Here is a 26,552-nt window from a genome sequence, read left to right on the forward strand (position 1 = left end):
GAGGGAAGTCGAGCAGCGTAAGAGTTCTAACTAGTAAGTAAGAAGCCAAGATCACATGTACTGAGCACTCACTATTGTGCCAGGTAAGCTTCTAATGCTTTAAATATATGAACTCGTTCCATCCCCACAGTAATTCTATGAGACAGGTACTGCTCCAGATAAGAGAAATGAAACAGAACTGTCCAAGATCAAACGGCAGGGCAGATTCCAGAGCCTGTGTTAACACTGACATTACAGCCTTACTCATCGAGCTCACTAATTGGGAACATTTCCTGCCACAAAGAAGTGAGTCAAGAGGTAACTAAAGTCTGGCATTAATTAGTCTCAAATGGAGGTGTTTCCCAGGTGCTAGAACCACACTGAAACGGCATGATTTTTCAGTCTCCCATTTCAGGGATGAGGGATCAGATTTTAGACATGTTAACTAATCTGCCCAAAGTCACACGGCTAAGAAGCAGCGGAGCTGGGACTGTTTGAGTCCCAAGTCCACGAGTCTCTTAACCTCTGTACCACATCTCTTCAGAAGAATTCGGGCATCTTTCCTCTCCCCACCGCACCCCCATGCTCCCCGGCCCGAGGTGTGCCCACTACGTTCGCTTAAGGTTCCAAGCTTCTGCACACAGACCTATTTACGTAAATGACATGCAAACTCAAGTGAAATGTAACTTTTCATTTGCTGAAAATTCAAATAATGTCGGTGGCGGGGAAAGCGGATGGATCACACTAACCCGGGGCTCATCAGATCCCGTGCCCTCTGAAGCCTCGAGGCGGGGGAGGAAGCGGCTCCGGATGGAGAGTAAAGTGACAATCGGAGAAGGAAAAGCAGCCTTTCCTCCCGGGGGAGCAAGAGGCGGCCCGGCGGGCAGAGGGAACCTGCAGAGGGCGGTTTCTCTCCTCTTTTCCTGTCCCACCCAGTCGGCCGCCCCCACCCCACCCCCACCCCTACTCCCGCCGGCCTCGGCAGCTAACTCTGCCCGTCCCTGCGCGCTTCCTCAGCTCCGAGTCCCCGGCGGGTCCCCGCGTTGCCTGCGGTGCCCGCCCCCGTCGAGTTGAGAGGGACGCGCGGCGTCCGCCCGTCCCCGCCGCCCGTCCGACTGGTAAGGTGAGCACGCAGGGGAGGGGACTGCGCAGGGCGGGAGGGCCGGGCGCGCCGGGCGCCCACACTCACACCGCAGCCACCGCGGCCGCGGAGGAACTGAAACCCAGAGCTGCCGAACTTGGGCCTCTGCTGGAGCCTCCCGTCGCGGCGGCTCGGAACCGGTGCCCGGGACGGGCCGCCCTCGGAGCGCAGCAAGCCCTGCCTGGCGCGGTAAAGGGGGCCGGGGCGGAGTCGGGCCGGGGCGGGGGCCGCGAGCTCCGACGATCGTGGACGCGGCGAGGGCCCCAGGGTGTCCCAGTCTCGGCAGGGCCAAGTGGGGGGCGGGCCCAGGGGCCCGGCCAGCGGGGGTCGGTAGACCGCGCGGACGGCGCAGCGGATGACCGAGGGGCGCTGGGGGGCGGCGAGCCGGGCCCCGACAACCGGCCGTCTCGGACGGGCCGGCGGACGATTGAGGACCCTCCATCCGGTTCCCTGCTCCTGGCTCCCCCAGCGGGGCCGGGTCCCTGCCCCCGCGCCGCCACCGAGCCTGGGCCGGGGGCCTGCCCTCCCTGCGCTCTCCTGACACCTAGTGGACGGCTCCCCCAACTCGCGGGCTGGGGGAGAGCCGGTGGTAGGGGGGGAACCTATTACCGCGCCTGGGCGAGCCCGGGTCCGTTGCTAATTTGCAGACTCTACCTAACTTTCTCAGGCCTTGATAAACCTCCTAGGTAAACGTGGTGACCCAGTGAAGGGATCTCGGGATAGACGCTTAAAGGGGAAAGGGTGGGTGGGGGGAGGCGAAGGGATTCAGGAAAACCTGGCACCAGAGGCTTTCTTGGGATTTCCGGTCGTTTTCAGCCCCAGGCACGGGCCCACCCACCTCATGCTGGGCTCTGTCCCTTTTCCTACAGACCCGCACCTCCCTACCGGTGCCCGATCACCTACCGCGATGACTAGCTTTCCAACCACGCCTCCTCCAGCAGGTAGGTGAGCGCCTCTCCCAGTTCAAGTCCCTCACCCCCAGCCCAGTTCCGGAATTCCCTGAGGCCTCAGCCCAAAAGGGAAGACTCTTCCACCACTCTCCACCTGCCTGACACCACAAAACCCGGGAGGAAGCCAAAGGCAACCTGACTGCACGCTTCAGTACAGTTTGAATCGAGTTTCATGGACCTGGGCCCATTCCTGGTACCACTTAGAGCTTTGTGACCTTGAGTGAATTATCTACCTTCTTAGCGCCAGTCTCCTCATTTGTAAAATGGGGGAAATAGTACCTTAGGAGATTATCTGTGAGGGTGAAATGAGATAATCCATGTAAAACACTGAACACAGTGTCTGGTATCTAGTAAACACTCAAAAACATGGGTTATTATTACTGGGTGCTTGTAAGAAAAGTCCGTCTATTCCTGGGAAGGAATTCTGCTTGTTTTTTCCCCCGGGCCCCGGTTGTGTGGGATTCCCCAAATCTCTGCCGTGTGGCGTCTTAGTTCCCTCACCAGGGACTGAACCTGGCCCCCTACATGTGGAGGCGCAGATTCTTAACCACAGGACTGCCAGGGAAGTCCCTCAGCCTGCTTTCTAATTCCACTCCTCTGATGATTCACTCCAGCATCAAAACCCCCTTGTTCCTGAAACTATTGTTAACCCTTGTTCCTCAGGCTAGTATCCCCTCTTCTTCTGCTTCACATTGAGAATGGAGTCCCGCCTTTCATTTCATAAACAAACCTAGCTGGACAAACTAAGCTTGTTTTCATTGCATGTTAATTGGGATGAGGGAAGAATGAAACCTTGGTTAGTCTGTATACTTTTGTTTTCATATACGGTCTCATCTGTCATTAGGATAGACATTCTCTGCTTTTCTGTTGCGGAAACAAGTGAGTGAGAACCCCAGGGGAAGTTGAAGGCGCTGTCCTGTATGACTGGTGATGAACACAATGCAGATCTTTAGTTGTCTGCTGAGAGATAAGAAAAGGCAGAAATGGGTAACCAGCTAGATTAGTCAGTACAGGCTTCATGAGTGGGGAAGGGGATGAAGCACTAATGCTTGAAGGATGGGTGAGGTTTATACAGGCCAAGAGGGGTGCAGCAGGGATTCCGGACAAAGGCAGTGCCACCTCTTGTGAGCTGCAGAGCCTGTGCTTACCCTGGAGGGTATCCTGAGGGAGAAGACAGGGCCTCCAGAGTATACCTGCCTGTAGGGAAGAGAAGTGACGCTTGGCTGGCAGCTAAGGAATTAGAACTTGGGCAAAAGGAGAACTATATACATTCCTGTTTTTTTTTTTTAAGTTGGTGATAAGATAAACATAATATAAATGTTACCATTTTAATTATTTTTTGGCGTGTTGTTCAGTGCTGTTAAGTATTGATTGACATTCACGTTGCTCTGCAATTATCACCACCATCCATCTCCAGAATTTTTCTCCTTCCCGAACTGAACCTCTGTATCTATTAAATAATAACTCTTCATTCTATGTGCCCCACAGCCCCTGGCCTCCACCATTATACTTTCCATCTGTTTGTATTTGACTAAGTACCTAGTGTAAGTGGAATCATACAAAATTTGTCCTTTTGTGTCTGGCTTATTTCAGTTAGCATAACATTTCCGAGGCACATCCATTTTGTAGCATGTGTCAGAATTTCCTTCCTTTTTAAGGCTGAATAATATTATATACATATATATGTATATAAGTACATCATTTTTTTATTCATTCATTCATCAGTAGATACTTGGCTTGCTTGGCTGTTGTGAATACTGCTGCTGTGAACATGGTTTTACAAATATCTCTTTGAGTCCCTGCTTTCAATTCTTTTGGATTTATACCCAGAAGTAGAATTGCAAAAATGTGTGGTAATTCTGTTTAATTTTTTGAAGACCTGTCATACTGTTTCCCAGCTGTACACTTTACATTCTTACCAGCAATGCTTAGGGTTCCAATTTCTCTACATCTCTATAACACTTGTTATTTTTTGATTTTTGATAGTGGCTATCCGAATGGGTGTGAATGGTATCTCACTGTGGTTTTGATTTACATTTCCCTAATGACTAGTGGTGTTGAACCTCTTTTCATGTGTTTATTGACATCTGTATATCTTCTTTGGAGAAATGTCTGTTCAAGTCCTTGCCCATTTTTTAATTGTCTGGTTTTTTTGTTGTTGAGTTGTATATTTACAATTTTGACCCACCAAATGACTTGAGTAGAGTGGTATTTTAGAACATACCATATAGTCCCCTACCCAATGAGTCCAAGCAAATGTATTAATAAAGTTCCTAGGACAGAAATGGAAAAAATTCCACAGGGTGAGAGCTTGCACTGGGAAGAATGTGATCATTGAGGGCCTTGCATGTCTCTTCCCCACCTCCCTACCTATGCCCTCTCACATCCATTTTCCTCAGTCAATCTGTAAAGTCCTCCCCAAGGAGGACTTTAAGAGGGTTGAAAGTAAGGGCCACATTGTAACCTTCATGGGCCCTTAGCACGTGTGCCTTTGTGGGCCCATTTCTCCATTTGAAAAAGGTAATATATTAAAAATTGTATTTTACAACTGTGTTGCTGTAAGGAAGAATATAATATCAATATAATAAAATCACTAATGATTATATTTATAATTAATTGATTGATATAACAATATTACAATGTCCTAGACATAAACATTCATCAATTTTTTCTTCTGATTTAAAAGAAATTAAGATCATTAAAAAACATTTTCATGGGCCCCTAGAAGTATTGTGGATCCTAGCACGTTGCCTGTTGTACATAGTACATAAGTTGCCCTCTTGGAAGGAAAGTAGAGTGGAACTTGGCATTGTGGGCTCTGCCCACCCCACCAAGTAAAGCCCAATCCCTTGCCACCTAGTCACACTAGGTTGTCCTCACTCTAGATTAGACGCTCAGGGGTTTTCATCATGGTTATTCTTCATCACAATCCTATGAGCACTTATTAAAACTTTATTTATTTATTTATTTATTTTTGGCTACACTGGGTGCTCATTGCTGTGCACAGGCTTTCTCTAGTTGCAGCAAGTGGGTGCCACTCTTTGTTGCCATGCACAGGCTTATCTTTGCGATGACTTCTCTTGTTGCAGAGCATGGGCTCTAGTGTGCATGGGCTTCATTAACTGTGGCGCACGGACTTAGTAGCCCTGAGGCATGTGGGATCTTCCCAGACTAGGGATCAATCCTGTGTCCCCTGCATTGGCAGGCAGATTCTCAACCACTGGACCATCAGGAAAGTCCTGTGAGAATGTTTCATTCTCATTTTAAAGAAGCAAAAACTGAGGTTCAGAGAAGTTAAATGTTCAGAGGTTAAGAAACTCTCCCAAGGTTAAGCAACTGATAATGGCTGCTGCTGCTAAGTAGCTTCAGTCGTGTCCGATTCCGTGTGACCCCAGAGATGGCAACCCACCAGGCTCCCCTGTCCCTGGGATTCTCCAGGCAAGAACACTGGAGTGGATTGCCATTTCCTTCTCCAATGCATGAAAGTGAAAAGTGAACGTGAAGTCACTCAGTCGTGTCCGACTCCTAGCGACCCTATGGACTGCAAACCAGGCTCCCCCGTCCATGGGATTTTCCAGGCAAGAGTACTGGAGTGGGGTGCCATTGCTTTCTCTGACTGATAATGGCAGAGGCAGGATAGTGTGCCAAGTCTGATTTATTCTAAAGCCTGTATTCTTTCCATCATAGTGTGCTGCTCTCAGCCACTCCACCCCATGGCCGGGGCACATGAAAAAGAAGGAAGAAGAAAGGAAGCAGAATTTCAGGGTGGGTTCCCATGGAAAGGAGAACTCAGGGAGCCGCCCTGTGCTGGGCAGGGCTAGAGCAAATAAGTAGGTTGGCAGACTCAGGTGGCAAAGGATCTGATGTCTCAGTGATAAGAGATTTAGCCCAGGAACAAGGGCTACAAAGAAACCAACCAGTATCTAGGTTAACATTAACCAAAAAAAAAAGGGTAGGTGAGCCAAATAGATCTTGAAGTTCATTTACTGTAGGTTAGGATTTGGGTTAGCCTCAAATCTCAAATCTTGTGGTCCTCAGCCCCAGGCCTCCCTCCTTAAAGAAAATCAGTGCTACAGTCTTTCCATGTCTAAGAAGGGAATGAACAAAGAAGCATTCTTATTCCTTTGTTTGGAAGAGGAGACAGGAGAGAAATGGGATAAGAAAAGGAGATCATGGAAGTAAACCATTCCTTCCACTTAATGCCAGGTTTCCTGAACTTAGTTTATTTCATTGTTGTTTTTTTCATTACAAAGCTATTACATCCCCCTCAGGGAATAACCTTCTAGACTTCTCTCTCTGTGTGTGTATATATGTGTGTGTGTTTATAGTTTTATTTTAACTTACTTTTTCTTTACAAACATGTAATCATATTACACATACTGCCCTAGCAATGTGCTTTTTTTGTCTAACCATATATTCTGTTCCAGTAATTGCAGCTCTACCACATTCTTTTTAACAACTGTGTACTATTTCCAGAATGAATGGCCTGTCATTTATTCAATCATTCCTCTGCTGATAGATGTTCAGATATGTGTCACTCTTGCAAATGGTGCTTCAGTGAACACCCTTTCCATCCTGCAGTCAAGCTCTGAGAACCAAACCCAGTGGACAGTTCAACAAACTGTTCAGGCTGGAGTGAACAGGGATGGTTCCAGACTTTGGAGAGAACCTTAAAGTGAGGAGACAAATTTGTAGCCTGGCCCAGCCAACCGCTGAGTGACGGGGGGCTGGTGGATGAAGCTTGCTGAGCTGCCTCAGTTTTTTGGCTTGTACGTAGTGATAACACCAACCCTAGTTACATCACATTCTTGGAGTGGAGATAAAATAGCGTATGTTTTGTGAGCTCTAAGTCACAAATATAGATTACCATTGTGATACTTGGACTTCCCAAGTAGCCCTAGTGGTAAACAACCCGACTGCCCATGCAGGAGGCATAAGAGACATGGGTTCAAATCTTGTGTGGGCCCAAAGGCCCCAGCTCATTCACTCGAACATCCTGTGACCATAGTCTGAGAAAAATTCTACTGCATAGAGTTGAGCTCATATTCTTCTTCTTGTTTTTTTTTTTTTTGGCTACTCCGGGAGTTGGTGATGGACAGGGAGGCCTGGCGTGCTGTGATTCATGGGGTCGCAAAGAGTCGGACATGACTGAGCGACTGATCTGATCTGATCTGATACCACATGATGTGTAGAATCTTAGTTCCCTCACAAGGGATCCAACCTCTGCCCCATGTAGTGGAAGCTCAAAAGTTTTAACCACTGAACCACCAGGCAAGACCCTGATTTCTTTTTTTAATTGAAGTATAGTTGATTTACAATGTTGTGTTTGTTTCTGCTGTACAGTAAAGTGAACCAGTTATATACACAAACGTATACCCAGTCTTTTTTTTTAGATTCTTTAAAATTTGTTATGTTTTTAATAGACATTTTATTTTGGAATAATGTTAAGTTTATAGAAAAGTTGAAAAAATAGTACAGTACCCTTTCATTTCAGTTCAGTTCAGTCGCTCAGTCGTGTCCGACTCTTTGCGACCCCATGAATCGCAGCACGCCAGGCCTCCCTGTGCATCACCAACTCCTGGAGTTCACTCAGACTCACGTCCATCGAGTCAGTGATGCCATCCAGCCATCTCATCCTGTCACCCCCTTCTCTTCCGGCCCCCAATCCCTCCCAGCATCAGAGTCTTTTCCAATGAGTCAATTCTTCGCATGAGGTGGCCAAAATATTGGAGTTTCAGTTTTAGCATCAGTCCTTCCAAAGAACACCCAGAACTGCTCTCCTTTAGAATGGACTGGTTGGATCTCCTTGCCCTAGTCAATCTAATTACATGGACCACAGCCTTGTCTAACTCAGTGAAACTAAGCCATGCCATGTGGGGCCACCCAAGACGGGCGGGTCATGGTGGAAGAAGTCTGACAGAATGTGGTCCACTGGAGAAGGGAATGGCAAACCACTTCAGTATTCTTGCCTTGAGAGCCCCATGAACAGTATGAAAAGGCAAAATGATAGGATACTGAAAGAGGAACTCCCCAGGTCAGTAGGTGCCCAGTATGCTACTGGAGATCAGTGGAGAAATAACTCCAGAAAGAATGAAGGGATGGAGCCAAAGCAAAAACAACACCCAGTTGTGGGTGGGACTGGTGACAGAAACAAGGTCTGATGCTGTAAAGAGCAATATTGCATAGGAACCTGGAATGTTAGGTCCATGAATCAAAGCAAATTGGAAGTGGTCAAACAGGAGATGGCAAGAGTGAACGTCGACATTCTAGGAATCAGCAAACTAAAATGGACTAGAATGGGTGAATTTAACTCAGATGACCATTATATCTACTACTGTGGGCAGGAATCCCTTAGAAGAAATGGAGTAGCCATCATGGTCAACAAAAGAGTCCAAAATGCAGTACTTGGATGCCATCTCAAAAACAACAGAATGATCTCTTCGTTTCCAAGGCAAACCATTCAGTATCACAGTAATCCAAGTCTATGCCCCAACCAGTGGCGCTGAAGAAGCTGAAGTTGAATGGTTCTATGAAGACCTCCAAGACCTTTTAGAACTAACACCCAAAAAAGATGTCCTTTTCATTATAGGGAATATATAATGCAATTTATATTCTGGACTGGAATGCAAAAGTAGGAAGGAAGTCAAGAAACACCTGGGGTAACAGGCAAATGTGGCCTTAGAATACAGAATGAAGCAGGGCAAAGGCTAATAGAGTTTTGCCGAGAGAACGCACTGGTCATAACAAACACCCTCTTCCAACAACACAAGAGAAGACTCTACACATGGACATCACCAGATGGTGAACACCGAAATCAGATTGATTATATTCTTTGCAGCCAAAGATGGAGAAGCTCTATACAGTCAGCAAAAACAAGACCAGGAGCTGACTGTGGCTCAGACCATGAACTCCTTATTGCCAAATTCAGACTTAAATTGAAGAAAGTGGGGAAAACCACTAGACCATTCAGGTATGACCTAAATCAAATCCCCTATAATTATACAGTGGAAGTGAGAAATAGGTTTAAGGGACTAGATCTGATAGACAGAGTGCCTGATGAACTATGGATGGAGATTCGTGACATTGTGCAGGAGACAAAGTGGATGTCTGGGAAGGCCTTACAAATAGCTGTGAAAAGAAGAGAAGCGAAAAGCAAAAGAGAAAAGGAAAGACATAAGCATCTGAATGCAGAGTTCCAAAGAATAGCAAGAAGAGATAAGAAAACCTTCCTCAGTGATCAATGCAAAGAAATAGAGGAAAACAACAGAATGGGAAAGACTAGAGATCTCTTCAAGAAAATTAGAGATACCAAGGGATCATTTCATGCAAAGATGGGCTGGATAAAGGACAGAAACAGTACCCTCTAGTTACCTCAAATGTCATTCGGTACATTTGCCATCGATATGGAGAACCACAGTACATTTGTGAAGACCAAAAAATTAACACTGGCACGATACTGTTAACAAACTACAGATTTCACTGAGATGTCACCAGTTTGAAGATTTGAATTTGAAGAGAATTCTGATAAAAGACTTCATATTTTCAAAAATTCTAACATTAAGACTGAGAAAAGTCTTGGAGGGTCAGCTAGTTCAGCTACCCTTTCTGAGCTGGAATTCTCTTTCCCGTTCCCCATGGAGCATCTGTCCCGCTTTGCCCTTCATTCTCTGGGGGAGACACCCATCTCCCATTAGTTTCTGCCAGTAGTCCTCTTGTACAAGTTGATGTATTCGAAGACAGCACTCAAGTCCTAGTCCTTGCTTCCTGACCGGGTTTTCACTTTGAGCTTTCTCTTGCAAGCTTTCCTTATCTGATATGGTTTCCAAGCCATTCAATGTGTTGCCTGCTCAACTCAAAAACACCCAGACTCAACTCAGCAGCCTAGGAGTGGCACAGAGTGGGACTGCACTGCTGATACCATTATTAGAGGCCATATTTATATTCATGGTGCAAATTGCCAACACCCTCTGGATCATCAAAAAAGCAAGAGAGTTCCAGAAAAGCATCTATTTCTGCTTTATTGACTATGCCAAAGCCTTTGACTGTGTGGATCACAATAAACTGTGGAAACTTCTGAAACAGATGGGAATACCAGACCACCTGACCTGCCTCTTGAGAAACCTATATTCAGGTCAGGAAGCAACAGTTAGAACTGGACATGGAACAACAGACTGGTTCCAAATAGGAAAAGGAGTGCGTCCAGGCTGTATATTGTCACCCTGCTTATTTAACTTCTATGCAGAGTACATGAGAAACGCTGGGCTGGAAGAAGCACAGGCTGGAATCAAGATTGCTGGGAGAAATATCAATAACCTCAGATATGCAGATGACACCACCCTTATGGCAGAAAGTGAAGAAGAACTCAAGAGCCTCTTGATGAAAGTGAAAGAGGAGAGTGAAAAAGTTGGCTTAAAGCTCAACATTCAGAAAACAAAGATCATGGCATCCGGTCCTATCAATTCATGGCAAATAGATGGGAAAACAGTGGCTGACTTTATTTTTCTGGGCTCCAAAATCATTGCAGATGGTGATCACAGCCATGAAATTAAAAGATGCTTGCTCCTTGGAAGGAAAGTTATGACCAACCTAGATAGCATATTAAAAAGCAGAGACCTTACTTTGCCAACAAAGGACGGTCTAGTCAAGGCTATGGTTTTTCCAGTAGTCATGTATGGATGCAAGAGATGGACTATAAAGAAAGCTGAGCAGAGAAGAATTGATGCTTTTGAACTGTGGTGTTGGAGAAGACTCTTGAGAGTCCCTTGGACTGCAAGGAGATCCAACCACTCCATCCTAAAGGAGATCAGTCCTGGGTGTTCATTGGAGGGACTGATGTTGAAGCTGAAACGCCAATACTTTGGTCACCTGATGCGGAGAGCTGACTCATTGGAAAAGACTCTGATGCTGGGAAAGATTGAGGGCAGGAGGAGAAGGGGACGACAGAGGATGAGATGGTTGGATGGCATCACCGTCACAATGGACATGGGTTTGGGTGAACTCCGGGAGTTGGTGATGGACAGGGAGGCCTGACATGCTGCAGTTCATGGGGTCGCAAAGAGTCGGACACGACTGAGTGACTTAACTGAACTGAAAATAAGAGCAAGTTTTTAATATTTTAGGATTATAAAAGTCATTATCATTGTAAGAAATTTGAAAGATAAAGGAAAAGATATAGAAGAAACTAAAAGGCGTCCGAAATCCTACCACCTCCCTGTCGCTTTCACTGCTTTGAGGTCTGTGCTTCCAGCGTCAGTGAGTTTCTACTGATCCCACTGCTAAGTCTTTTATAGGTGCTGCCACTAAGCTGTGGCTTCCCCCTGCTTTATTTGTGAGTAGTTGATTTCCTGGACCTAAGAGCAAGGAGTCTGTTGAATTCTCATCTTGTTAAATCTGGCCCATTTCTCCAGTCATTTTTAATCTCTGTTTATCAACTTATCAGTGGCTCCTCTGACTTTGTGTCTTTCACAAATTTGCCAAAACTTCCCTGGGTCTACTGGGCTCTGTATTTACCTGAAGGACACTAAACCCTTCCACACTAGGCCTGTGTGGAAGGCACCAATAAGGCAGAACACCAAAACAAAAGCTCTTGCAAAGAATTTGATATTTACTTTTTGGGGGGCCGTGCTCCCCGACTTGTGGGCTCTTAATTCCCTGAGCAGGGATTGCACCTGGGCCCTCAGCAGCAAGAGCACAGAGTCCTAGCCACTGAACTACCAGGGAGTTCCCTCATTTATGTGTATTTTAAAAATATTTATTTTTATTTATTTAGCTGTGCTGGGTCTTAGTTGCGGCATGTGGGATCTAGTTCCCTGACCAAGGATCAAACCCAGGCCCCCTGCATTGGGAGCGTGGAGTCCCAGCCACTGGACCACCAGGGAAGTCCCCCTCACTATTTTTAAAACACTAGCCAAAAAGCTAGTTGTAACAACTCAAAAAAGAGTTGTTACCATAAGGGGAAAATGTATTATTGGACTTTGTTATATCTATCTTGTGATTTAACATTTTTATTTTGAATTACATAAAGGCCTTAATTTGGCCCTGGCATGGTCTGTCATAATAATATCAATTCAAAAAGAACTAAGGTCAAGTCCCAGCGGAAGAAGCTCTGTTTAGACTGGCATCACTCCATTCCTTGATGGCCAATTACTACTCCACTTAGTCCTCAATAAAGCCAGGCTGTGTTAGTCCACAGAGATATTATAAACACTCAATCATGTGTTCTCGGATGAGACGCTAGCTATTCAGGCAGCACCTTCAACTCCCCTAACCCACCCCCTCCCCATCCTTACTCTTAAGTTGATGACATGACCTTCTATTTTCTGGAGCAAATTAGAGTTCTCAGAACTACCGAAGGCTCCCCTGCCCCCATCTACATACTACCCGCCTCTGTGCCCACGTGCACATTAATCACGAGTGATCTCTGCTGTCTGCAGCCAGTTCCTCCATCTGTGCACTGGATCCCATCCCTTCAAGGACGTGGCTCCAGCCGTCAATTGTTCCCTCTCATCTGAGTCATTCGTATCCATACATAAACATACTGTCATTTCTCCCATCCAAAAAGCAAAAACGAAAAACTTGAACTCTCTTCCCCCCCTCCAGCTATAGCTCTATTTCCCTGCTCACCTTTGCAAAAAATAAGAGAGTTTATATACTGTCATCAGTGCCTTTCCTTCTCTTTTTTTCTTTTTTACTAAAGTGTAATTGTAATTATTGACTTACACATTGTGTTAGTTTCAGGCGTACAGCAAAGTGATTCAATGATTTATTTATTCAGTAGATACTTATGTATCCTTTTTCAGGTTCTTTTCCCTTATAGGTTATTAAAAAATATTGAATATAGTTCCCTGTGTTATACAGTAGGTCCTTGTTGGTTAATTATTTTATAGATAGTAGCATGTATATGTTGGAGAAGGCAATGGCACCCCACTCCAGTACTCTTGCCTGGAAAATCCCATGGACGGAGGAGCCTGGTGGGCTGCAGTCCATGAGGTCACTAAGAGTCAGATATGACTGAGCAACTTCACTTTCACTTTTCACTTTCATGCATTGGAGAAGGAAATGGCTACCCACTCCAGTGTTCTTGCCTGGAGAATCCCAGGGACGGGGGAACCTGGTGGGCTGCTGTCTATGGGGTCGCACAGAGTCGGACACAACTGAAGCGACTTAGCAGCAGCAACAGCAGCAGCATGTATGTGTTAATCCCAAGCTCCTAATTTCCCCCTTTCCCCTTTGGTGACCATAAATTTGTTTTCTGTGTCTGGGTTTATTTCTGTTTTATAAATAAGTTCATTTATTTTTTTTAGATTCTACAATAAGCAATATCATATCATGTTTGTCTTTGTCTGGCTTACTTAGTGTGACAATCTCTAGGTCCATCCGTGTTGCTGCAAATGGCATTATTTCATTCTTTTTATGGCTGAGTGATATCCCACTGTGTGTGTGTGTGTGTGTGTGTGTGTGTGTGTGTGTGTGTGTGTGTGTGCGCGCGCACATGCGCGCGCACCACGTCTTCTGATCCATTCATCTGTCAGGTGACATTTAGGTTGCCTTCTCTTTTTTTCCTGAACCCACTGTAAACCTGGGATTTATACTCAGCACTTCACCAAACCTCTTGTCAAAGTTCCTCATGACCTCTGCATGGCAAATCCTGGTAGTCCTTCTGCTTGGTCTGTCTGGCTGCTACTCCTCAGCCTCCTAACCCTCCCTGGGCTCAGTCCGTGGTCCTCTTTGTCTGTACTTACTCTCCTGGTGATCTCATTCAGTCTTATGTTTGTAAATATGCTGGCTTTTTTTTTTTTTTTAATAAATTATTTCTTCATGGCTGTGCTGGGTCTTTGCTGCTGTGACAGCTTTTCTCTCGTCGTGCCGAGTGGGCACTACTCTTGGCTGCAGTGCTGGGGCTTCTTGTTGTGGTGGCTTCTCTTGTTGCAGAGCATGGGCTCGAGGGTATGCAGGCTTTAGTAGTTGTGACTCCTGGGCTCTAGAGCACAGACTCTGAGTTGTTTTCTGCAGCATGCGGGATTTTTCCGGGCCAGGGATTGAACCTGTATCTCCTGCATTGGCAGGCAGATTCTTTACTACTAAGCCACCAAGGAAGCCCTGTGCTGACTTTTTAAATCTCTAGTCCAGACCTCCTTCCCAGATTCCAGTTTTTTAATTTATTTATGGTTGTCCTAGGTCTTCGTTGCTTTGCTTGGGCTTTCTCTAGTCGCAGTGAGCGGGTGCTGCTCTTTAGTTGGGGTTCTTGGGCTTCTCATTGTGGTGGCTCCTCTTGTTGCAGAGCACAGGCTGTAGAGCATGGGGTCAGTAGTTGTGGAGTTGTCCCAAGGCATGTGGAATCCTCCCAGACCAGGGATTGAACGCATGACCCCTGCATTGGCAGGTGGACTCCCAGGCACTGGACCATGGGGAAATCTCAGTTGTGGTTTTTTTTTTTTTCGGTACACCATGCAGCCTGTGGGATCTCGGTTCCCTGACCAGGGATTGAACCTGCACCCTCAGCAGTGAAAACTCTGGACTGCCAGGGAATTCCCCCCCTCACCTTCTATAGGTGTTTATTTTACTCAAGTCACCTCCCTGGCCACCCCATTCACAGTCCAACTCCTGATTCCCTTTCCTGCTTTTATTTTCTACATAGCACTAACCAAAGTCTAATGTGGTACAACCTTTACTTCTTTATCTGTTCATGGTCCATCTTCCCCCAATCAGGATGTAAATTGTTTGACAAAATGGGTTTGTTTTTTTTAAATTGTGGTAAAATTAGACACAACATAAAATTTACCATTTTAAAGGATACAGTTTAATGGCATTATGTACATTCACATTGTTCTGCAGCCATCACCATTATCCATCTCTAGAACTTTCTTGTCATCCCAAACTGAAACTCGGTACCTGTTAAACAGTATCGCCTCATTCTCCTCTCCTCCCAGCTGCTGATAACCACTTTCTGTATCTATGAATTTGACTATTCTGGGTACCTCAAATAAGTAGAATCATGTGATATTTGTGCTTTTGTGACTGGCTTACTTCAGTTAGCATATTTTCAAAGTTCATGTTGTAGCATGTGTCAGAACATCCTTCCTTTTTAATGCTTCATAATATTCCATTGTGTGTGTGTGTATACACATACACATGTATGTGTGTATGTCGTGTCTGACTCATTGCAACTCCATGGACTGTAGCCCACCAGGCTCCTCTGTCCTTGGAATTCTCCAGGCAAGAATATGGGAATGGATAGCCATCCTGTTCTCCAGGGGATCTTCCCAATGCAGAGATCAAACCCAGGTCTCTTGCATTGTAGGCAGATTCTTTACCATTTGAGGCACCAGTTCAGTTCAGTCACTCAGTCGTGTCCAACTCTTTGCGACCCCATGAATTGCAGCACGCCAGGCCTCCCTGTCCATCACCAACTCCCGGAGTTCACTCAAACTCACGTCCATCGAGTCGGTGATGCCATCCAGCCATCTCATCCTCTGTCATCCCCTTCTCCTCCTGCCCCCAATCTCTCCCAGCATCAGGGTCTTTTCCAATGAGTCAACTCTTCGAATGAGGTGGCCAAAGTACTGGAGTTTCAGCTTTAGCATCATTCCTTCCAAAGAACACCCAGGACTGATCTCCTTTAGAATGGACTGGTTGGATCTCCTTGCAGTCCAAGGAACTCTCAAGAGTCTTCTCCAACACCACAGTTCAAAAGCATGAATTCTTCAGCGCTCAGCTTTCTTCACAGTCTAACTCTCACATCCATACATGACTACTGGAAAAACCATAGCCAGGGAAGCCCATATACATAACACACACACACACACACACACACACACATATATAATTATGCCATCTTGTGTTTATCTGTTCATCTGTTGATGGACACTTGAGTTGTTTCACTCTTTAGTTATTAATGTGAATAATGCTGCTGTGAACATTGGTGTACAAAAAGCAGTCCCAGTTCCTGCCTTCATTTCTTTTGGATAAATACCCAGAAGTGGAATTGCTGGATCATGTGATAATTCTATTTAATTTTTTTAAGGAACTATGAACGCATGAGATTTTGCCTGTTGTGTTCACTAATCTATAACCAAACTAATCTATAATCGAACAGAGGCTGGTCCAAAGTATATACTCCATAAATACTTGTTGAATTAACTTCTTAATTTCTCATTCTCTGGACAGTCTAAAAAGGCTGTGTGACTTGTCTGACCTAGCTTACTCCTAGTGGTCTCACACTAACTCTTAATGCTTGTGGTTTCAAGTTCAAGACCCCCAAAGCAGTCCCTTATAACTTGTACTAGAATTTTGCTGGGAATGATATCAGTTTCCACCAGTTGTTTATAGAACCCACCCCATTCTGTGGCCCTTCAGGCTTCTGGCCCCTCTGTCTTTCTCAGAAGCTCCTGTGTCACCAATAGCTGTCCCATTAACATACCCTCTCAGTGCCCTTGACTGTCACTTAACTGAATCCCTTTTAGATTAGCCTGGTGCTTTTTGCTTCGCTTCTCTTGAGCTCACTTCCCCATGTTGCCAAGGCTCCTGCTACTCTTTTAGTGCAGAAATCATTCACTTTGACAGGAGACAGAGGCAAAAGGGGCTGAAAGAGTTCTAGTCTCTCTGTTACCTCCAATCTCTTAGCTTCAGTGCCAGACAGCAGACTTGTCCCATTTCCTTGTTTTTGCTCCAAATATAACACTTTTAAAATTGTCCTTCCAGTGTCCTTTGCCAGCTGGAGCTGTGTACAGTTTCCTGATACGGTTCTCTAAGTTTCTGCTATTAGCTTTTATGTGCATTTTTTTTTAAGACTCACCTTCTGAAATCACGTTACTGGAAATGGGCTTACAGGAAATACAGAATTGGGACAGAACACTCAAAACTTATGTAACTTTGTAACAAGAACCCTAGAACTACAACAACAATCTGAATTAAAATATTAGCAGTCAAATCTCTGCTAACAGTTGAACCTCGAATCCTTGTCCGTCCTAGACCCCTGTGCCCTGGGGAGTGTGCTTCCAGCTAGATTAGAGGTAGGTTCCAGAGAGATGTCACTTCCAAGAAAGACTGTTTTCATCAAAATTAAAAATCTGATGTAGGATCTGCCTTCTTCTGGTGTTTTTTGCATAGAGATAAATAATGGCAATGGCACCCCACTCCAGTGCTCTTGCCTGGAGAATCCCATGGATGGAGGAGCCTGGTAGGCTGAAGTCCATGGGGTCGCTGGGGGTCGGACACGACTGAGCGACTTCACTTTCACTTTTCACTTTCGTGCATTGGAGAAGGAAATGGTAACCCACTCCAGTATTCTTGCCTGGAGAATCCCAGGGACGGGGGAGCCTGGTGGGCTTCCGTCTATGGGGTCGCATAGAGTCGGACACGACTGAAGCAGCTTAATAACTTAGCAAATTTCGTATAGGGGTCTCCCTTCATCTGATGTGTTGTATAGAGGGAAAATTTTTTTACCACCTTCGTTTCCATTTATTGCTTCGCCAGATGGCTTAATATAAGTGGAAACCAACTGATACCTGCATCCAAGGAAGGTACTTATACTGAATTTTATGTTTCTTAAGGTCTTTCTCTATTGCTAAAATGTACTCTTTAGTTCATGGTACTAGTGGAAAAGAACCTGCCTGCCAATGCAGGAGCTACAGGAGACTCAGGTTTGATCCCTGAGTCAGGAAGATCCCCTGGAAGAGGCCATGACAACCCACTCCAGTATTCTTGCCTAGAGAATCCCATGGACAGAGGAACCTACCAGGCTACATACAGTCTGTGGGTTACAAAGAGTCAAACACGACTGAACAACCAACACTTTCGATTTTCACTCTTTAGTGGTAGAAAGCTTGAAGTTGTACATGAACCAGCATGACAGGTATCATTCTGATATCATTCCCTGTTCACCAGTCGCCTGTGAGCAAGTGCACGTTAAAAGAGCAATCTTTGTAGCACAACAGTCTGTATTTGGTTGTGGTCCTCTGTTTCTGTTTTATTTTTCCTGTATTTGTCCATATCTTTTAAAGCTTTGCACTTTTGGAAATCTTGTTGTGCTACCTCATAGTTATCTTTCGCTACTTTTTCCTTTTTTTCCCTGTTGGAAAAAAGATGTTCCCTAGTGGTAGGAAGGTTTAGTATAAATAGCTTGCTTGGGGGATTTACCAGCTGTGCAGTGGGTAAGACTCTGTACTTCCAATGCAGGGGGTGTGGGTTCGGCCCCTGGTCAGGGAACTAAGATCCCACATGTTGTGTGGTGTGGCCAAAAAAGTATTTAAAAAAAAAAAAACCTTGCTTGGGCTTTGAGAGGGGTAGTCCTAGATTCAGATTGTGACTCCTTCCACTGTTCCTTCATGAGTAATACAGGACATGTCACAACTCTCCCTGGAGCTTTGGAGTCCGCATTAGCAAATAAAAACACCTCCTGTGAAATGACTGGTATTCTAAGGATTAATAATTGTGTGTAGGAAGTACCCAGCACAGAGTAGGGACTTAGCAAATGGCAGCTGTTAAAACTGGGATCATCTGCAGAATTCCCCACTATCCTGGGTGGAATCCCAAAGGTGTCAGACAAGATAGGAATCAGGCTCACTCCCTGTGCTCCAGTCACAGTGGCCTTCACGTCCTCTCGTCTCAGAGCTTTGAGCAGGCTCTTCTCTCTGCCTAGGATGTACTCCATATCGCGCCCCTATCACCCTGGAAACTCCTACCCCAGCTTCAGCTTGCAGCTCAAATCCTGCTTCCTGAGGGGGCTGTTCTTGCCAGAAGACTATCTCAGCCCCTCTGCCACATGCTCACCTGCATGTTGCCTTTGCCACCTGTATCGAAGTTCTTAACTGTGAACTTGGTGTGGTGGAGGCTGAGCTCCATGAAGGTAGATGGTGTCTCTTTTGCTCACCCCCAGTGTACCTGGCCAGAGACAGCAATGGCACCCCACTCCAGTACTCTTGCCTGGAAAATCCCATGAACGGAGGAGCCTGTTGGGCTGCAGTCCATGGGGTTGCTAAGAGTCGGACACGACTGAGCAACTTCACTTTCACTTTTCACTTTCATGCATTGGAGAAGGAAATGGCAACCCACTCCAGTGTTCTTGCCTGGAGAATCCCAGGGACGGGGGAGCCTGGTGGGCTGCCGTCTGTGGGGTCGCACAGAGTCGGACACGACTGAAGCGACTTAGCAGCAGCAGCAGCAGTGTACCTGGCACATACCTGGCAGAAGGTGAGACTTAATGAGTGCTACTATTCCTATTTGGGCTTCCCTGGTGGCTCAGCAGTAAAGAATCAGCCTGCCAATGCAGGAGACCCAGGTTCAATTCCTGGGTCAGAAAGACCCCCTGGAGGAGGAAATGGCAACCCACTCCAGTATTCTTGGGGAACTCCATGGACAGAGGAGTCTGGTGAGCTGCAGTCCATGGGGTGGGAAAGAGTCAGACACAACGTAGCAACTACACAACAGCTATTATCAAGTGCATGTTGAGATGCCTCTTATGGGTGCTTCCAGGGTCAGTCAGACTATTTTCCCTGGGATATCTCTGTTCCACAGTAATGTTTCCTTTTTTTTTTCCTTTTAAATAGACATTGAAAGAAATGTCTGTTGTCAGCAGGAATGGAATTTTTGTTTGCTTTTTACTGCATTTATATATTTCTTTTGGCTGCTGTGGGTCTGCACTGCAGTGTGCAGGCTTGCCCCAGGTGCAGTAAGTGGGGACTCCTCTCTAGTTGCAGTGCAGTGGCTTCTCTTATGGAGCACGGGCTCTAAGGCGTGCGGGCTTCAGTAATTACAGCACAAAGGCTTAGTGGCCCCAGGGCATGTGGAATCTTCTGGGACCAGGGATCAAGCCCGTGTCTCCTGCATTGGCAGGTGGATTCCTAAGCACTGGACCACCAGGGGAGTCCCCAGTAATACTTCCTTAACTGTTACCTTTCAAACCCCTATGTGCTAGGCCACTTCAGTCATGTCGGACTCCTTGCAACCCCATGGACTATAGCCCACGAGGCTCCTCTGTCCATGGGATTCTCCAGGCAAGAATACTGGAGTGAGTTGCTATGCCCTCCTCCAGAGGATCTTCCCAACCCACTTCAGTTCAGTTGCTCATTCGTGTCCGACTCTTTTCGACCCCATGAATCGCAGCACACCAGGCCTCCCTGTCCATCACCAACTCCCGGAGTTCACTCAGACTCATGTCTGTCGAGTCGGTGATACCATCTAGCCATCTCATCCTCTGTCATCCCCTTCTCCTCCTGCCCCCAATCTCTCCCAGCATCAGAGTCTTTTCCAGTGAGTCAACTCTTCACATGAGGTTGCCAAAGTACTGGAGTTTCAGCTTTAGCATCATTCCTTCCAAAGTACCCCCAGGACTGATCTCCTTTAGGATGGACTGGTTGGAACTCCTTGCAGTCCAAGGGACTCTCAAGAGTCTTCTCCAACACCACAGTTCAAAAGCATCAATTCTTCGGCGCTCAGCTTTCTTCACAGTCCAACTCTAAATCCATACATGACCACAGGAAAAACCATAGTCTTGACGAAACTTTGTTGTAAAAATAATGTCTCTGCTTTTGGATATGCTATCTAGGTTGGTCATAACTTTCCTTAGCGTCGTTTAATTTCATGGCTGCAGTCACCATCTGTAGTGATTTTGGAGCCCAAGAAACAGTCTGACACTGTTTCCGCATCTATTTCCCATGAAGTGATGGGACCAGATGCCGTGATCTTAGTTTTCTGAATGTTGAGCTTTAAGCCAACTTTTTCACTCTCCTCTTTCACTTTCATCAAGAGACTTTTTAGTTCTTCTTCACTTTCTGCCATAAGGGTGGTGTCATCTGCATATCTGAGGTTATTGATATTTCTCCCGGCAATCTTGATTCCAGCTTGTGCTTCTTCCAGCCCAGCGTTTCTCATGATGTACTCTGCATAGAAGTTAAATAAGCAGGGTGACAATATACAGCCTTGACGTACTCCTTTTCCAATTTGGAACCAGTCTGTTGTTCCATGTCCAGTTCTAACTGTTGCTTCCTGACCTGCATATAGGTTTCTCAAGAGGCAGGTCAGGTAGTCTGGTATTCCCATCTGTTTCAGAATTGTCCACAGTTTATTGTGATCCACACAGTCAAAGGCTTTGGCATAGTCAATAAAGCAGAAATAGATGCTTTTCTGGAACTCTCTTTCTTTTTCGATGATCCAGCGGATGTTGGCAATTTGATCTCTAGTTCCTCTGCCTTTTCTAAAACCAGCTTGAACATCTGGAAGTTCATGGTTCACATATTGCTGAAGCCTGGCTTAGAGAATTTTGAACATTACTTTACTAGCGTGTGAGATGAGCACAATTGTGCGGTGGTTTGAGCACTCTTTGGCATTGCCTTTCTTTGGGATTGGAATGAAAACTGACCTTTTCCAGTCCTGTGGCCACTGCTGAGTTTTCCAAATTTGCTGGCATATTGAGTGCAGCACTTTCACAGCATCATCTTTCAGGATTTGGAATAGCTCAACTGGAATTCCATCACCTCCACTAGCTTTGTTCGTAGTGATGCTTTCTAAGGCCCACTTGACTTCACATTCCAGGATGTCTGGCTCTAGGTCAGTGATTACACCATTGTGATTATCTGGGTCGTGAAGATCTTTTTTGTACAGTTCTGTGTATTCTTGCCACTACTTCTTAATATCTTCTGCTTCTGTTAGGTCCATACTATTTCTGTCCTTTATCGAGCCCATCTTTGCATGAAATGTTCCCTTGATATCTCTAATTTTCTTGAAGAGATCTCTAGTTTTTCCCATTCTGTTGTTTTCCTCTATTTCTTTGCATTGATCGCTGAGGAAGGCTTTCTTATCTCTCCTTGCTATTCTTTGGAACTCTGCATTCAGATGGTTATGTCTTGCCTTTTCTCTTTTGCTTTTTGCTTCTCTTCTTTTCACAGCTATTTGTAAGGCCTCCTCAGACAGCTATTTTGCTTTTTTGCACTTCTTTTCCATGGTGTTGGTCTTGATCCTGTCTTCTGTACAATGTCACGAACCTTCGTCCATAGTTCATCAAGCACTCTATCTATCAGATCTAGTCCCTTAAATCTATTTCTCACTTCCACTGTACAATCATAAGGGATTTGATTTAGGTCATACCTGAATGGTCTAGTGGTTTTCCCTACTTTCTTCAATTTAAGTCTGAATTTGGCAATAAGGAGTTCATGGTCTGAGCCACAGTCAGCTCCTGGTCTTGTTTTTGCTGACTGTATAGAGCTTCTCCATCTTTGGCTGCAAAGAGTATAATCAATCTGATTTCGATGTTGACCATCTGGTGATGTCCATGTGTAGAGTCTTCTCTTGTGTTGTTGGAAGAGGGTGTTTGCTATGACCAGTGCGTTCTCTCGGCAAAACTCTATTAGCCTTTGCTTCATTCCATATTCTAAGGCCACATTTGCCTGTTACCCCAGGTGTTTCTTGACTTCCTACTTTTGCATTCCAGTCCCCTATAATGAAAAGGACATCTTTTTTGGGTGTTAGTTCTAAAAGGTCTTGGAGGTCTTCATAGAACCGTTCAACTTCAGCTTCTTCAGCATTACTGGTTGGGGCATAGACTTGGATTACTGTGATATTAAATGGTTTGCCTTGGAAACAGAGATCATCCTGTCATTTTTGAGATTGCATCCAAGTACTATATTTTGGTCTCTTTTGTTGACCATGATGGCTACTCCATTTCTTCTAAGGGATTCCTGCCCACAGTAGTAGATATAATGGTCATCTGAGTTAAATTCACCCATTCCAGTCCATTTTAGTTTGCTGATTCCTAGAATGTCGACGTTCACTTTTGCCATCTCCTGTTTGAACCACTTCCAATTTGCCTTGATTCATGGACCTGACATTCCAGGTTCCTATGCAATATTGCTCTTTACAGCATTGGACCTTGCTTCTATCACCAGTCCCATCCACAGCTGGGTGGTGGTTTTGCTTTGGCTCCATCCCTTCATTCTTTCTGGAGTTATTTCTCCACTGATCTCCAGTAGCATATTGGGCACCTACCGACCTGGGGAGTTCCTCTTTCAGTATCCTATCACTTTGCCTTTTCATACTGTTCATGGGGTTCTCAAGGCAAGAACACTGAAGTGGTTTGCCATTCCCTTCTCCAGTGGACCACATTCTGTCAGACGTCTCCACCATGACCCGCCCGTCTTGGGTGGCCCCACATGGCATGGCTTAGTTTCATTGAGTTAGACAAGGCTGTGGTCTGTGTGATTAGATTGACTAGTTTTCTGTGATTATGGTTTCAGTGTGTCTGCCCTCTGATGCCTCTCACTACACCTAACCGTCTTACTTGGGTTTCTCTTACCTTGGACGTGGGGTATCTCTTCATGGCTGCTCCAGCAAAGCGCAGCCGCTGCTCCTTACCTTGGACGAGGGGTATCTCCTCACAGCTGCCCCTCCTGACCTTGAACGTGGAGTAGCCCTCCAGCGCCCGCGCAGCCACTGCTTCTTGAACCCGGGGATCAAGCCAATCTCTTAAGTCTCTTGCATTGGCAGGCGAGTTCTTTAGCACTAGCGCCACCTGGGGAGCACCTACAGTAAAATGCTGACTAGGAGAAAACTGAAAGGCTTCCTGACTTCTTATGGAAACGGAAGCCTGGGTAGTGACTTTTTAGAAGTGGGACTTACAGGCTCTGAAGGACAGATAGACCAATATAGCAGGAGGAGGTATGGGATATATTTTAGGATAGGAGAGGCCTTATTTCAAAAACTTTGAAATTGCAAGGCCTACTCTGAAAGTGAAGAAAAGGGTTTTAATGAGGGAAGGAGAAATGTTTCATTATTTAAACAAAATGTTTACAAAGAGTTTGTAAGAACATTAAAGAAATGCATGTGCTCTATAATATAAATACACATACATGTATATGCATTCATTATTTGATCTCATTTATGTAAACATGTATATTCCTAACAATAACATACCCTATTGAATTACTACATGTCACAACAACCCTATAAAGTAGGTACTGTTATCACCAGTTTGCAAATGCACAGATGGGTTAGGTAGTTTTCCAAAAATGACACAGCTAGTTAAAGATAGAGCTCAGATTTGAACCTTGCGGGTATATATGTATATATGTTTGTATGTGTGTATTTTTTTTTTGCCAGGCAGTGCAATTTATAGAATCTTAGTTCCCTGACCAGGGATCAAACCCCGGGCCCTCAGCAGTGCAAATGCAGAGTCCTAACCACTGTACCACTAGGAGATTCTAGAGCCCATACTCTTAACTACTATGTTAGACAGAGAGGAATCTATCAAAATGTTCATTGTGGTGGTTTGTTTTCTCCTTTGTTCTCCAGGTTTTTCTATACAGATATCCTATAAGAGTTAAATGATGAAAGTTTGAATAGGGCAGAAGTGGGGGTGGTGAAATTGAAGGATAAATATGTGTTTTAGAACAAAAGAATTCCACCCTATTTCCTTTTCCACTTTGTTAAATTTTCCAGAAGAACTGATGGCTACCACAATTCTACAGGCCACTGAGGCCCTGTCTCCAGAAGCTGAAGCCAGCACAGCTCTCATTGCAGGTAACAAAGACTCTGAGTCAAATCCAAGGGGCCTTCTGAGCTCAGGGGCCCTCTTGCTCCAAAGACAGCCAAGAAACCAATGTGATGGATTAAGATTCTCCCTGTACAGAACAGCACCACAAACTAGAGACCAAATCTATTAGTGGGTTCACTTTGGCATGTAAGTTATGTTACACACACAGAGGCTTCACATCAGAGGCACTGCCAGTTATTGAGAGGTTGGGAGATGGCCACAAATAGATGCACTGCCTATGGATGCTGCAGTCGGGTGTGGGGGTAGGGATGAGGACGTGTGTGGTTTGTTGAGTGGTGAGAGAGGATGGGAGGGGTCAGAAACCCCTACAGGAGGCTATGGATTTAAAAACTCTTCCTGTTGGGATAAGCGATTTCCTGTTTCCCTCCTTCCGTTTCTATCATAATCATCAGGACTAGTTGAGCAGGAGTTCATTTTGACAGAAATCAAAAGTCCTTAAGCCCAAGGAGACTCTGGATATCATGTGCTGAGGAAGTTGGGCTTGGTGGGAGAATATGGACTTAGACGCTAGTTAACAGCATGAGGCTTCTCATTACGAGTGAGGGAATCGTCTAAAGCAGGGGACCCCGTGAGTTACTGAGACGCCCGAATCCTGAAACATGTCTGCATTTTCCCTCTCCTTTCCAAGTTGTTATCACCGTGGTCTTCCTCACCCTGCTCTCAGTCGTGATCTTGATCTTCTTTTACCTGTACAAGAACAAAGGCAGCTACGTCACCTACGAACCTGCAGATGGCGAGCCCGGCGCCGTTGTCCTGATGGAGAATGACTCAGCCAAGGGCAGAGAAAAGGAAGAATATTTCATCTAATGGTTCCCAGGCCCCCAGGAGCTTATCCAGGTTCCAGTGCTATCACACTATTTATTAGGTTAAGGTTTTACCTGAAACCGGTGAGAAGCGTTGATTGATATGGGTAGACCTGAGCTCCTTCCAGGACATGGGCCTAAATGCCAGCATCACCGACACCATGGACCAGGGACACAAAGCTAGCTGCTCACGCCTCTAGCCAGGCCTATGTCACTCAGCTTCTGACTGATGAGTGAAATGGTGCTGGGCTGGCAACACTGGAGTGCATGCCCAGGCATCTTCACTTTTTCACAGGTTGAAGGGAAGAAGAGAGTTGGGGGTCACTGGATGCTCCTCTGTTCCTTACCTGGTCACCTAGTGACAAGCCAAGTGGAAGTAGTACCCTCAGTTCTTCCCAGAGGCAGAGCACAAGGAAAGGCTGGGCCAGGAAACTGTGGAGACCTCCCTCCTGATGAACATGCCACGTCCCTTAATCTGAGCCCTTCCTTTCCTTATCCCCCAACGATCCAGATATATGCTATTTTTATCGGAATTAAAATTGTTTATTGATACAGAAATCAGATTCTCATGTGCAAAAAAATCACCATCTTTATACTTTGACTTATCTTTGCTGGAACTTTTGTGACAGTTTGCTCTGTCGTTTTTGTTCAGCCTCTCAATCATGTCCGACCCTTTGTGACCCCATGAACTGCAGCATGCCAGGCTTCCCTGTCCTCTATCGCCCAGAGTTTGCTCAAGTTCACGTCCATTTTTTGCTTACTCAACTCTTACCTGTGTTCTCTCCCAAGCAAAGGGGGCCCCAGGGAAGTTTCAGAAGTTCCCAGAACAATCTCACGTTTGCAGCAGAGATGGTCCTGGGAAGTTTGTCCTAGAAGAGGATCATTAGAAATAGACCCTGGGAGATGAGTTGTTTAGCCTCCATCCTGGCAAGGGCCAGGATGTCCCTGATCCATTCTGTGTACACACAGAGGGAACCAGCAACAACCTGTGACTTTTCCCACCAGTGCCCTTTCTATCTCATTTCATCCATCTCAAAATGAGGCATATTTAAAAGGTACAGCGTTTTGGTAGAAATCATTAACTCTCCATGCATTGTTTATTTTGGAATTAAACTAAACCTCCTTCAAGGTCTTAA

General features: G+C 45.5%; 1 protein-coding gene across 1 annotated transcript; it reads left to right on the forward strand.

The window, feature by feature from the left end:
- Positions 1–1,111: 1,111 nt before the first annotated feature.
- On the forward strand, positions 1,112–26,552 carry SMAGP (small cell adhesion glycoprotein). The gene is made up of 4 exons (XM_061416066.1): positions 1,112–1,309; positions 1,990–2,061; positions 24,499–24,579; positions 25,242–26,552. Exons 2-4 carry the CDS (start codon positions 2,028–2,030, stop codon positions 25,418–25,420), a joined length of 294 nt encoding a protein of 97 aa, XP_061272050.1. The 5' UTR covers positions 1,112–1,309; positions 1,990–2,027; the 3' UTR covers positions 25,421–26,552.

The sequence above is a fragment of the Bos javanicus genome, chromosome 5 (genome assembly GCF_032452875.1).
Source record: "Bos javanicus breed banteng chromosome 5, ARS-OSU_banteng_1.0, whole genome shotgun sequence".
Lineage (NCBI taxonomy): Eukaryota > Metazoa > Chordata > Mammalia > Artiodactyla > Bovidae > Bos > Bos javanicus.